This window comes from Oryzias melastigma, linkage group LG4 (assembly GCF_002922805.2).
Source record: "Oryzias melastigma strain HK-1 linkage group LG4, ASM292280v2, whole genome shotgun sequence".
NCBI classification, from domain to species: Eukaryota; Metazoa; Chordata; class Actinopteri; order Beloniformes; family Adrianichthyidae; genus Oryzias; species Oryzias melastigma.
In genome coordinates this window covers 6,414,306-6,427,219 of record NC_050515.1, presented here as the reverse complement: position 1 = coordinate 6,427,219, position 12,914 = coordinate 6,414,306, and the positions used below count along the sequence as shown (strand labels likewise).

General features: G+C 37.1%; 1 protein-coding gene across 1 annotated transcript in view; it reads left to right on the top strand.

Moving 5' to 3' along the window:
• si:dkey-21p1.3 (collagen alpha-1(I) chain) overlaps positions 1-12,914 on the top strand; it is a 20,894-nt gene that overhangs the window by 2,042 nt on the left and 5,938 nt on the right. Inside the window, exons 6-36 of the mRNA XM_036211735.1 lie at positions 475-528; positions 620-664; positions 762-815; positions 895-939; positions 1,066-1,119; positions 1,194-1,301; positions 1,610-1,663; positions 1,743-1,796; positions 1,885-1,929; positions 1,999-2,052; positions 2,222-2,266; positions 2,429-2,482; positions 4,379-4,432; positions 4,552-4,605; positions 4,705-4,758; positions 4,865-4,918; positions 5,007-5,051; positions 5,153-5,197; positions 5,680-5,787; positions 9,366-9,419; positions 9,524-9,577; positions 10,264-10,317; positions 10,390-10,497; positions 10,573-10,626; positions 10,707-10,814; positions 10,912-10,962; positions 11,213-11,266; positions 11,346-11,399; positions 11,756-11,809; positions 11,960-12,067; positions 12,195-12,248. Of these exons, the coding sequence (XP_036067628.1) occupies positions 475-528; positions 620-664; positions 762-815; positions 895-939; positions 1,066-1,119; positions 1,194-1,301; positions 1,610-1,663; positions 1,743-1,796; positions 1,885-1,929; positions 1,999-2,052; positions 2,222-2,266; positions 2,429-2,482; positions 4,379-4,432; positions 4,552-4,605; positions 4,705-4,758; positions 4,865-4,918; positions 5,007-5,051; positions 5,153-5,197; positions 5,680-5,787; positions 9,366-9,419; positions 9,524-9,577; positions 10,264-10,317; positions 10,390-10,497; positions 10,573-10,626; positions 10,707-10,814; positions 10,912-10,962; positions 11,213-11,266; positions 11,346-11,399; positions 11,756-11,809; positions 11,960-12,067; positions 12,195-12,248 (1,887 nt within the window). The remainder of the gene's footprint in view (positions 1-474; positions 529-619; positions 665-761; positions 816-894; positions 940-1,065; positions 1,120-1,193; positions 1,302-1,609; positions 1,664-1,742; positions 1,797-1,884; positions 1,930-1,998; positions 2,053-2,221; positions 2,267-2,428; positions 2,483-4,378; positions 4,433-4,551; positions 4,606-4,704; positions 4,759-4,864; positions 4,919-5,006; positions 5,052-5,152; positions 5,198-5,679; positions 5,788-9,365; positions 9,420-9,523; positions 9,578-10,263; positions 10,318-10,389; positions 10,498-10,572; positions 10,627-10,706; positions 10,815-10,911; positions 10,963-11,212; positions 11,267-11,345; positions 11,400-11,755; positions 11,810-11,959; positions 12,068-12,194; positions 12,249-12,914) is intronic.

Sequence of the window (12,914 nt, the reverse complement as noted above, 5' to 3'; positions counted from 1 at the left end):
TTTGATTTGATTTTATTCATATTGAATTGGATTTGAATCGATTTGATTGAAATACTATGGTTTTGGTTTGGTTTGGTTTGATTTATATTGAAATTGATTTGGTTTGGTTTGATGTGGCGTTGTGTGGTGTGGTTCGGTTTGGTTTAACTTGGTTCAGGTTTTGGTTTGGTTTGGTTTTGTGTTGTCTCTCTCATGTGGGAATCTCTAAGGTTTCTTCTTTTTCTTGAATCAGTTTTTTTTAGGAGTTTTTCCCTACCAGGAGGGCGGGTCTAAGTACAGGAATAACCAGTTTTGTCTGTTTAGTTTTCAGATGTTGTTCATATTTTATGACTAACCTTCTGCATCTGTAAAATTACTGACATGAAGCCCAATGAGGCAATTTCTTCTTTGTGATTTTGGGCTATATAAATAAAATGGAATTGATTTAAGTTGAATTTAGTCCAGGATTTGATTCAATTCGATTTGATTCCACAGGGAGAGCCTGGTCCCCGTGGAGGGCTGGGGTTTCCTGGTGTCCTTGGCCCTCAGGTAAAATAAACTCAGATGAACTGTGCAATAATGGCCCGGTCTTTAATTCAACTCTGAATGTCTGATAATATTTTAAGACTTTCCTGCACAGGGAAATCCTGGACAACAGGGACCTAAAGGTCCCAAAGGAGACCCTGTGAGTGTGCTTGAAGGCAAAGTGGGAATTGAAAGAAAATACAGGAGTAAATTGACTCTTTAAAAGTTACTGCCATCCATATTTGCATGTCGATTAGGGAGAATTGGGCGATGAAGGTAATATCGGAGAGCCTGGTCCTCCAGGTCTAAACGTAAGTCAAAACCTTTAAGAGTGGATACAAACTGGTGGTCGTCTCTGCTCAAATGAGTCTTTCTTTGTCCTTTAATTAGGGGGTCAATGGAAATCCTGGCAAGCCTGGACCTTCAGGTGATCCCGTAAGATTGCCTAGAACCATTTCATTATTCCTGAAATGGTTCCATCATTATCTATCTGGCAACAGTTACTGTTTCTGGTGGTGTCGTTCTGTGCATGTTTAACTGCTTCCTGTATGTCTCTCCTAGGGGGCGAAATCCAGACGGGGGGTCAACGGTGACCCAGGGGTTAAAGGAGACCAGGTGGGTTTGATCCTTCTGTGTAGTTAACATTGATTTACTGATAAATACATCTTAAAAAGTTGTCATCACCATAGGGACCTCCAGGTCCTCCAGGGAAGCAGGGATCTAAGGGGCGCCAAGGTGCAATGGGGTTAGAGGGACTGGTAGCACCAATGGGGCCACCGGGATTTCCAGGACCCACTGTGAGAGAAAAATACTTTATGTAGTAAAATATGTTCTCCGCATCTCTTTAAAAGCTTTTTTATTTGTTAAATAATGTATTTATTTTTAACTTGTCATGTCCAGCCTTTCTGTGGGTGGTGTGAACATAGACTCAGACAGAGTTTACTGTAACAATAATACCTTTGGCCACAGGAGGTCTATATTTGAATAAACTCCTCTTGTGTTTGAGGCAAAGCATTCTTTTATGTTATATTTGTGTTTATTTCTTTTTCAAATCAAATAAAATCTAGTTTGCGGCCTTGAACGATTTAATTTTTTATTGTGGCAGGGGTTTGACGGCACCATGGGGGAGCAGGGGAAGCAGGGGAACGAAGGGCCGAAGGTGAAATGAGTGAAAATGGACACACAAACTGCAAACTGAAAGTTACATATTGTGTATTTGTGAACACTTGATGATGCAGGGAGATCAAGGACCAACTGGTGTCCAAGGAAATCATGGCCCTCGAGGTGACAAGGTAGAAAAGCTACAAGTTTCATGAAAGTTCAGAATAAAAAGTCAAACTGGAAGTTGATTTTGGGAATAATAGTCTTTGTTGTGTTCAGGGTCGAGAAGGTAGAGAAGGATTTTCTGGACTGCCTGGTCCCATTGTGAGTGTGCATGTGTACATGTGGGATGTGTGTTTTATATTGTCTGACGGCGGTGTTTTCTGTTCGCAGGGAGAGAGCGGGAAATCAGGAGAGGCGGGGCTTGAAGGAGAATGTGGTACTAAGGTTTCTGTCTGGCTGTATTGCTTTTACGTATAAGTCAAAGGATGGAACATAGAAGCAACTTCATGTATGATGTTGGGATTTGGTCATTTGAGATTTAAATTAATATTGGTCAGGTGTTAATCGCTTTATTTCCATAAAACCCACTGTTAATGTGTCTTTCTTTGGTTAGGGTTTGGCTGGACACTCAGGAGTAATAGGGCCCAAAGGCTTTAAGGTAAGATCAGTTTATGTCAGGTCATGACAGTTTACTCCAGGTAAGATCAGTATTAAAGTGCAATACTTTTTTTTGTTTGGTAAAAATAACATATATGAGCCAATTTAATACCTTTGTAAATGCAATACATATTGTGTAGAATCCCCATATGTCACTCAACAGGGACTTCAAGGCAATGCAGGCAGTAGGGGGCAGGATGGCGCTCTGGGCGACCAGGTATATATCTATTCACCCACACATGCACACTCACACATTTTCATTCCCAAGTTGTCACATTTTGACACATTATTAACTCCCGGGCTGCAACCTAGCCTTTACTTGGTACCAGACGTGGATCGGTACTGGACGGGGTACTGGTTCAGGACACGGTGCTGGCCACGGACCAGGCTAGGGTTAGGGTACTGGTACCGGCCGCATCCCAAGATTCAGTCCGGGTCCAATGTTGTGTCTGACAAAACAGCCAGACCCCTGATTTCTTTCTCACAGCCAGCATGTGAAAAAACGACGAGTTGGAGATCAAAAACGTCAAAAAGTGACCTGGAGGGGTCCTTAAACATGCGTCCATATGTGACAGCCTGGAAATGAGAATGTGTTCCATCCATCAAATCACCAATCTTTGGTCTTATCTTTCTATCAAGCCATTCCTCCCTCCATCCATCCATCCATCAATCTATGGTGTTCCTCAGACCTCTTTCCTGACAGGTCTAACCTCAGCATCTTTTTATCAACTTTTAATAACAACGTGCCCAAACCATCTCAATCTGCTTCCTTGTATTTATGTCCAAAACATCTACCATGATCTGTTCCTCTGATGGATTCCCTCCTGATCCTATCCATCAAAGGAACAGATCAAAATCTGACTACCAGACTCCTGTTTGTTTTTCAACACGAGTTTCCTACTCTAGCGTGTTGTAACAAGCTGGACACACCTGATACCTGACACCTGACCAGGTAATCAAATGTAAGTTGGGCAACAGTATCTGGAAAACATGCAGACACACCTGTAATGGGGCTTGGAGCTGCCCACTCATGGTTTAAATTAGAGTATTTTCCACCAACTGTCAGACAGTCTTTATGTTTATTTACAACAGGTGTCAGCAACTTTTAACAGTAAAAGAGCCATTTGGACAAGTTTTCTACTGATCAAAATCTAGAGGGAGCCACATAGATTTACTTTAGTCTTTAAGAAATTTGGATAATTCATTACAATTAAAAAAAATAAATATGAGCTATTCCTATGTTTTGGCACAATCAAAAGCAAAAATATAAAAAGAAACTAGCATCTCTCAAAATGTTTTTTTCATTTTTACCTTTTAGCTTAGATGCTGAATTAGCCAAAAAGCTAGCTCTTTGCTTAATTACTAGCTAAACTCCAAAATAGACAATCATTCATCAGTAAACTAAATTGGTCAAAAATGTTAGCCTGTTGCTATAATAGAAGCTAAACTCTAAATTAGCCTAAAAAATCTCAGTAGATAACAAATTAGCCAAAAACTTTAGCTTATCGCTAATTTTTTTTAGCTAACTCAGTAGAGGCCAAATTAGGCAAAAAAAGCTAACTTGTAGCTTAACTACTAGCTAAACTTCAAAAAAGCCTAAAAATTCTTAGTAAACTAAATTACATAAATGAAAAAACTTTAAACAATTAATATTATTTTATTTTTCTTCAACCAGAGAGCCACCATAGAGAGGTAAAAGAGCCATATGTGGCTCTGGAGCTGCAGGTTGCAGACTTCTGATTTACAACAACTGTACTTTCACATTTTAAATCCTATCTAGTTTTCATATTCAGAAATGTGTAAATATCATAACCTTTGTGCTCTCTTATGGGGTCCAGATTACCCCACCCTTATATTGATGTGTAAGGCAAGTGATTTTTCTTTGTGATATTGGGCTATATACATAAAATTGAAATGATGTGAGGTCCCTCCCATGACAGAGGTGGACAGGATTTTATGTCTGCCACGGACGCCAGTGAAGATAAAAAAAATCCTTTAGAATCAAAAGTTCACCGTGCTGTCTCGTAGGGTCCAGATGACCCTACTTTTAATGTAAACATGCCTAGCATAACAAAAAGCATATGTCAATCAATCATTTTTGTTTCTCTCTCAGGGATCTATCGGTAAAAATGGACTGAAAGGAGAGTCCGGATTACCAGGATCAAAAGTGAGTTTACCTCCACAATAACAGCCCTGTTATTACAGCTGTTTATTGACAATTGCAATTAAAAGAAGCATCTGAGTTACTAAAATACTTAATGAGGTGTTACTAAATGATTTCTGCAGGGAAATCCCGGAAAACCAGGATCTCCAGGAATCCAAGGACCTGTAGGAAGGAGTGTGAGTGATTACCAGGACTTGAATACATTTACATCTTACAAACATATCCCAAACTGGGCTGTTGATTGAGCAAACCCTTGAAAATGTGTCTTTTTCCAGGGAGCGTCTGGTGATAGAGGAATGAAGGGTAAACAAGGAGAGCCAGGAGACAAAGTGAGTTTTCACCATCGCCATATGCAGCAGCGGCTGTCCAACTCGTGTCATCTGACTTTAATTTGGGGTCAAGATCACGCTGAAAACAATTACTGATGTTCTATAGGGGGCTGAAGGTAAACAAGGAATAAACGGACACATAGGAAATAAAGGGCCGAAGGTATAATCTGAATTTTTGTTGTTGTTTTATTGTCAAAGAAAATCAAAATTTGAATTTATTTGTCAAACTAATTTAAAAACTCTTGAAGGGTAAAAGGGGCCAAAGAGGATCAAAAGGAAAACAGGGTTCCCTAGTGAGTAATTCAGATGTTTTTTTTGAGCTGTCATAACTGTTTTTGATTTAGAAAAAAATATGAAAGTGTTTTTCTAAGTCCTGATACTTTTTTTTCTTTAGGGTGAGATGGGCTCACCTGGACAGAAAGGATACAGAGGACCTCCTGTAAGATGATTGTGACAAATCCTTTGCTTCAAACACTCACTCTAATAATAAATACACATAAATAACAATTCAGTTGTAAAAAACAAGAAAGTTTTTGTTTTTTATAAAAGATTGCTTCTGTAAGTGTTCAGAAATGTATGCATGGAGAATAGTGGTGTTCTCTGGAGGAGGGGTTTATCTATTTGCAGTGGACTGCATCACCAAACGTGTCAAAACCCACACGTTAGCAGTTTCTGATAGATCTTTGAACTGGGACCCAATTATCCTGTATTCCTTTTTCTTGAAATAAAAGCATATTTTTCATTTTTTCCATTTAAAGTGATTCTAAATTAATTGGAATCTCAGATTTAATGGTGTGCTACGAATTCTTATCACACAAAAAACTTTAATTTAAGATTAAAACTTTAAAATCTCCGTTATAAAGTATTACTTGTGTACGTTATGTTAAGTTTTAGCCTTTCTGATACTTTTTTTTCCTACAGGGCATCCAGGGTGGCATTGGACCCTGGGGTGAGACTGGACCAATCGGACCTTCAGGAGACAGAGGGTCAAAAGGTCCAGCCGGTCCTCCTGGAGTTCCAGGTTATCTCGTGAGTAAATAGAAATCATTCTGTCGTCTGGTACGGTTTAATCTCTACAATTATTCTGTCAGTAGCTCTATGAGAGCTGCATAGAGGAAGAATTAGAAGCATTGTTGTTTATCGGTAAGATGATCCAGGTTCCAAATTCAGAAGAACTAGACACTGCAGTTCCCTCAAATGACCACTAGAGGCTGGTTTCAGTAGGAGGAGTTTCTGCTTAAAGTTTAGATTTACAGCGTGTTCAAGGGTCAGAATTAAGAACGCTTAATTCTGGATTAAATTAATAGATTGATTGTTATAGTTTGCCCCCTAGTTATGTTTTGTGGTTTCTTCATTCCTGTTGCTGTGGCTTGGTCACAGCTGCCTGCAATTATATAATTTGGTGGATTTTTTTAAAGAACGGTTTATTTTTTGTTTTTAGTGTTGGAGCATCTTCTGTATCGTGTCTCATGTTTGGGTTTATGATTAAAACTTTCAGGTTTTGTTCATTCCTGTTGCTGTGGCTTCTCCTGAGTTGGTCACAGCTGCCTGCAATTATCTGATTTGGTCTTTTTTTTTTAAGGACAGTTCCTTTCTGTGTTTGGTGTCTTCTGTATCGTGTCTCATGTTTGTGTTTATGATTAAAACCTTCAGGTTTTGTGCATTCCTGTTGCTGTGACGTCTCTTGAGTTGGTCACAGCTGCCTGCAATTATCTGATTTGCCGTCTTTATTTAAGGACGGTTCCTTTCTGTGTTTAATTTCTTCTGTATCGTTTCCCATGTTTGGGTTTATGATTAAAACCTTCAGGTTTTGTGCATTCCTGTTGCTGTGGCCTCTCCTGAGTTGGTCACAGCTGCCTGCAATTATCTGATTTGCCATCTTTATTTAAGGACGGTTCCTTTCTGTGTTTCATTTCTTCTGTATCGTGTTTCATGTTTGTGTTTATGATTAAAAGCTTTAGGTTTTGTTCAAGTCTTCCTGCTCCTGGGTTTATGCCTGCTGGCTAACCGTAACAATGACAATCCAGAATTAAGAACAGTTAATCCGGAGTTTTATTGTGGATTCATTCCTGATTACGTTAAATAGACTGATAGTCCAGAAGTAATGCTATTTTTTCTTCTATTATTTTATGAACTTAATTCAGAATTAAGAACACTTTCTAGATTGGAACAAAACGTCTTAAATTAAAAAAGCTAAGTCCGGATGACCTTTTTTAAAATGTTTCTGCCATGGATTCACCCTGGATGAATGAGAATCGTCACAGATGAGTCCATGATTACGTCTGTGGTTCAAACCAATCGGAGCCTCTTCTGCATGCATGAGTTTCCCATTTTTCCACAATTTAAAGGCATGCATGTAGGTCAAACTATTCGTCTTAAATATGTTAAAAAAGTAGTAAGTTTTTAGGAGGTTGATTATTTGACTGTTTGAAAGACAGATTTTTTCTCGAAACCCAAAGATCTTCTTCATTTATGATCAATAAAAAACACAAAAACTGTATAAATGAGCTGTTAACCCGAGCAAACCACTTCATGGTTTAAATCAGCTTTACCCTAAAAAGTAGAGCATGATACAGAAATATTTAAATTCTCCCCCCTCTTTTAAAACATGTTGCTTTAAAAGAGGAAACGTTTTAATAATAATTACTTAAGAGTGTTGCTAATTTGTTGGCTGACAAGCGTTCCTTTGTGATGACTGCTGACAGACGGAAAGGCAAACAAAAAGTGTCTTTCATTCCGGTTTGGCACAGTCCTCCTGCATCTTTCACTTGGTTAGTCATCAGATCAACTCAGGTCTCAACTCGAGTCACCAGGTCTGCTGGTGGGTGATGATCCAGACCGTCTGTCTGTCTGCAGAATTTGGTTCTTTTTTGGAGAAATAGAGATGATAAACCATACCTGATTCATTTATACTGTCTTCTTTAGAGCTAAAGCTCCACAAGCATGGAGAGAATATAGTATCATCTGATTTTTGTGTGTGTAATTCTTGTTTTGTAACTCATACAGTACATTTGTGTGTAAATTTGTGTACTTTGTGAATTACAAAATTCAAAAAAATACAATTTACACAGTCACAACTTGAATTTACAACAGCTTGAAACTAACTACACACACAAAGCTTTAAAAAATGCGCAGAAATCATTTGTTACGTAGAATTACACAAAAATCTTCACGTCTCCTAGATTTGTCCGTAAGTGATGCGTTTAAATACTTCAAGAATGTTGGGTCATCCAAGTGTTCTTATATACCTCTTTGAACTTAGATTGTGAAAAATATCTGGTGAAAACTTTTCCCACTTTCTCAAACAAATAATTAATATGAAAAGGTCTAAATATACGTTTTTAAAACACTCAACACTAAATATTCTCTACTCTCATCACTTCCACTCGGCTAAACTTTTCCTGCAGCGCATTTATGTTCCACTAGCATGGTCGTCCTTGACACCCAGAGTGGACAGTCAAATTATATTTGTGTATAAATGTGGTTTTCTGTGTGTGTAACAGGCAGTAGTTTTTAAAGATTTATATGTATAGTTATTTTTAAGTCGTTGTATCTTAAAGTTGGGTGTGTAAGTTGTATTTCATATTTTTTTTAAATTTCAGAATTTTTTAAATGTGTACATTTTGACATACACAGTTGCAAGTACACAAAGTTATGCAGAAAAATATATTGTATGAGTTACAAAATTAAGAATTACGTTAACACAAATCCAAAGTTACGCACAAATCACGAATTATGTACACAAAAATTACACACACACAAATCAAGAATTACAGACACATAAATAAAAAATCACACACAACTCCGAAGTTACTCACAAATCAAGAATTAAGTAGACACAATTCAAAAATTACACACAAATACATCAAGAATTACACACACAAACAACTCTAAAGTTATGCACAAATCAAGAATTACACACACACACACAAATCCAAAGTTACACACAAATCATAAATTACACACACAAAAATCAAGAATTACACACACATAAATAAAAAGCTTCACATAAATCCAAAGTTACACACAAATCAAGAATTAAGTACATACAAATCAAAAATTACACACACACAAATCAAGAATTAAGTACACACAAATCAAGAATTACACACACACAACTCAGAAGTTACGCACAAATCAAGAATTGCATACACACAAATACAAATTTATACACAAATCAAGAATTACACACACACAAATCCAAAGTTACGCACAAATCAATAATTACACACACATAAATCAAGAATTACACACACATAAATAAAAAATTACACACAAATCCAAAGTTAAGCACAAATCAAGAATTAAGTAGACACAAATGAAAAATTACACACACACAACTCAGAAGTTACGCACAAATCAAGAATTGCAGACACACAAATCCAAAGTTACACACAAATCAAAAATTACACAAACACACGCAAATCCAAAGTTAAGCACAAATTGTTGTGAGTCTTTTTTCTCTCCACACATAAGGACCATAATCCTCTAGTGCTGCTGAGCTAAAAGACAAAATAAAGAAAAAGCCTCGGATGGAAATTCTGAGCAGGAAGGTGAACAGAATACATGCAAATAAAATGTATTATTGTTTTGCTCTGTTCACACAGGGTGAAGATGGAATTCAAGGACTGACTGGAACAGCTGGTATTAAAGGGGATAAAGTAAACATCATTACCTTAGCAGTAACTATTATCTGATGAACATGCGTTGTCTTATAGTTTAATAACCGAGTCATTTTGTTTGCTCCTGCGTTTCACGTCCTTAGGGAACCAGAGGAGCTCCGGGGCTGGAGGGAGTTCCAGGCCTCAGTGGAGGACAGGTAGCTTCATAGATCGCGTTGAATCACACATTTTTATCATTTTTTTCATCCCGTTGTGAACTTTTATTTTTAAGTCTTACTCTAACATTTTATTTATTTATTTATTTTAATTATGAATATGTCGTTTATAGCTAATTTAAAAAAAAAATCTACAGGAGTACATCAGAGATTTGCCTCAGAGTTGTGGGTGGGACTGTTAGGGCGAAAGTAAGCCTCAGCTGATGTCCCATCATTACTTCGTTTACATTCTCTCCTGCTAGCTCACAGCCCCTCACAACCACAAGCTAACATTAGCAGAACAATCAAACAATATTGGAGCCATCCAGTCGAATATTTTTGACTCAGACGAGGAAAACAAAGACGTTCATGGATCTATTTGTCTGCAAGTCTCAGAGTGAACACTTTCACCCAGTTCAGCTGCTGCATCACAACTGAGAGCTTTTTCAAACCGCTGGTTTTCACCTGCTCCTAATCCACCATGATTTGAATGAGAACATACTCATGAATGCTGTTTTAGTTGTTACTTCTTTATGTGTGTCCTCCATCATGAGAAAAAAGCTACAAGAACATGTTAAAAACAGGATTTTCATTGGAGTGGGTCCTTAAAGATGCTCAATGTCTTCTGAGTCTGTCAGTAGATTTCTGACCTCAATCAGAATCAGAATAATTAGAGATTTTCTGTTTAGGGTCCAACTGGACTGACAGGACTTGAGGGACCTTTTGGCCAAAAAGGAACATCTGTGAGTATATTTCATTTTGCTCTTTATTTCTGATTCCTTCTTTTACTTAAAGACCAATTAATTTACCAACAGGGTGATAAAGGTAATCAAGGACTTCCTGGGAGAAAAGGACCAAATGGAGAGATGGGCAGAAGAAGTAACCCTGGACCACAAGGACCTAAAGGACCACCAGGGAAACAGGTAAGAAGGGGATTAAGATTACTCTGAAGGAGTTTGTTTCTTTAATCCCATAATTATCATTTATTTTTCCCGCAGGGATACAGGGGGGCACCAGGAGACAGAGGACAGCAAGGACGTCCAGGGTTAAAGGTCACTGTTTTGAACCTTTAGATGGGATATTGATTAATTGCATCTCAAATCATAATTTGATGGCGGTGATACACTCTCAGGGGGACCCAGGACCCAGGGGGTTATTGGGTAAACTTGGACCATTTGGACCTGGAGGAAACACTGGATCTTCAGGCGCCAAAGGCCAGAAGGGCATGCAGGGGCACATGGTCGGTAACAGACGTTTTTCTGTACTGTCACTCATGACATCACATTATGTTAAGATCAAATTTTAGAGAGGAATGTTTCTCTTTTTTATTATTTCAGGGTCCTCCTGGTAGTTTAGGCCCCCAGGGAGAAGCTGGACCATCATTATCTGTATGTCAAATTTTTACTGATTGATTTAAAAGTAAAAATTACAAGCATTCAATGTTTTTACATTGACCACACATTTATTATTTTAATGTAAGTTTAAGTCCAAAGGCGAAAAGGGATTCATAAATTTATGTACATCTAAACCCTGAAATTCAATTCAAATTTTATAAAGTCGATTGTATTTTTATTATATTGTTAGAAAATACAATTTTATTCCAGTAAGAATTGATTCCTCATTATTTGTGTTTTTAAGGGTTTGCCAGGCAAAAAAGGGGATGAAGGCAAAGCAGGAAAGCCTGGATTAAAGGTATAACATCACAATAATTTAGATTTCAATTATGGTTTTGAAAATGTGGATTGTTTGTGCGTTTGCTTTTCTTCACAAGGGCATTCATGGTTTAAAAGGCACAACTGGTCCTCCAGGCCTAAAAGGAGATATGGTGAGATGATGTTCGGCTTCACCTCAGACTCACTATCAGAACAGATAAACATTTAAAAAACAAAAACAAATCAAATGAAAATGGCATTTTTGGTGTTTTTAACATGTTTTTGTCGCATTTTTGTGAGAAAATCCTTGGTAACTTCTGGTTTGTTTGTTGATGAGGAATAAAGTGAACACAAAACTCAACTGAAATTGAGTTTTTAAGAAAGAAAAAAAAACAGCCTTTTTGATTTTGACTAGAAAATCGAGATTAAGAGATCATAATGGAAACACTTTTACGATAGAAAAAATATAGTTGTAGTTAGATTTTATAAAAGTGTGTTGGTAATAACCTTAATCGTGTGTGTTTACAAGGGCATAAGAGGTCCAAAAGGTGCAAAGGGGGAACCTGGTGCTCAAAGCTCTGCGGTAAAAGTTCTTTAACTTTTAATTTAGGATTTTTAATGTGATCAATGTGATCAGTTTGTTTATTTATGATTGTAGGAACTTATTGTTTTTTTAATAGAAACTTAATACTAAAGAGTAATATGTTAAAAAGCTGTATTGATGCAATTTTAGGGTTTATTGGGGAAAACTGGGCCCAGCGGGCCTTCTGGTGTCAAAGGTCAACCTGGACCCTCAGGATCTCCTGGTTTTCCTGGAACAAAAGGAAGTCAGGGTCAGAAAGTAAGAACATTCCTCCTTTTTAATGTTTTAAGTTTTTAATTGTTTTTATTTTTTTAAATTGTTTATCAAATTAATAAGAACATTTAAAAAAGTTTGTATTCATCATGAATTCCTGTGGTTTCTAAAGGGCAAAAGAGGCCAACCAGGAAGAAAAGGAACCAAAGGAACTGCAGGGAAAGATGTGAGTTTTCATTTAATAAAATAAAAAAAAAAGTTTGATTTTGTAATTCTGACACGTCAGGCTGCAGATCAGATGTTGTAAACACGTGGACTGTGATTTAACGTGTGTCTTTGCAGACGTCAAACTGAAACTCATGACGATGAGAACATTTTCCTTCAAAATCTGCTCCCCCAAAAAAGTCACACATATAATCACGCTTATCTAAACTAGTCAGAAGGCTTAAGTCTGTACAAATCACATTTTATTTATTGTTCATGACTCATAATAATCAAGCATGAACCACAATTTGTTCTGACTTTAGGGTTTTTTAAAGTATTAACTAGAAAACTTTCAGAATTCATTTTGAGTCAATTATTTTTTTAATAAGAAAATATGGTTCTTATCTTATGGTCTTTGTTTTTCGTTTAATTTCAAGGACAAATAAATATAGTCGTAAAGTTGAGCTTTTTACCTTTTTCTCAGGCGCTTTCAGACAGTGATCCTTTTTAGCACCAGACTGGATTGTTGATGAAAGTTCTGGTTCATCAGGGTGACGTCGTGAAACTGAAGCCTGTCATCTGGACTCAAAGTTTTCTTTCTTTAAAAAGTTTCACCAATAATCCAAGTGTCACAGCTTAATCTTTGAAAGGAGTTTGTGTTTTTTAAGTTTTTTAAGTTTTTTTTTTT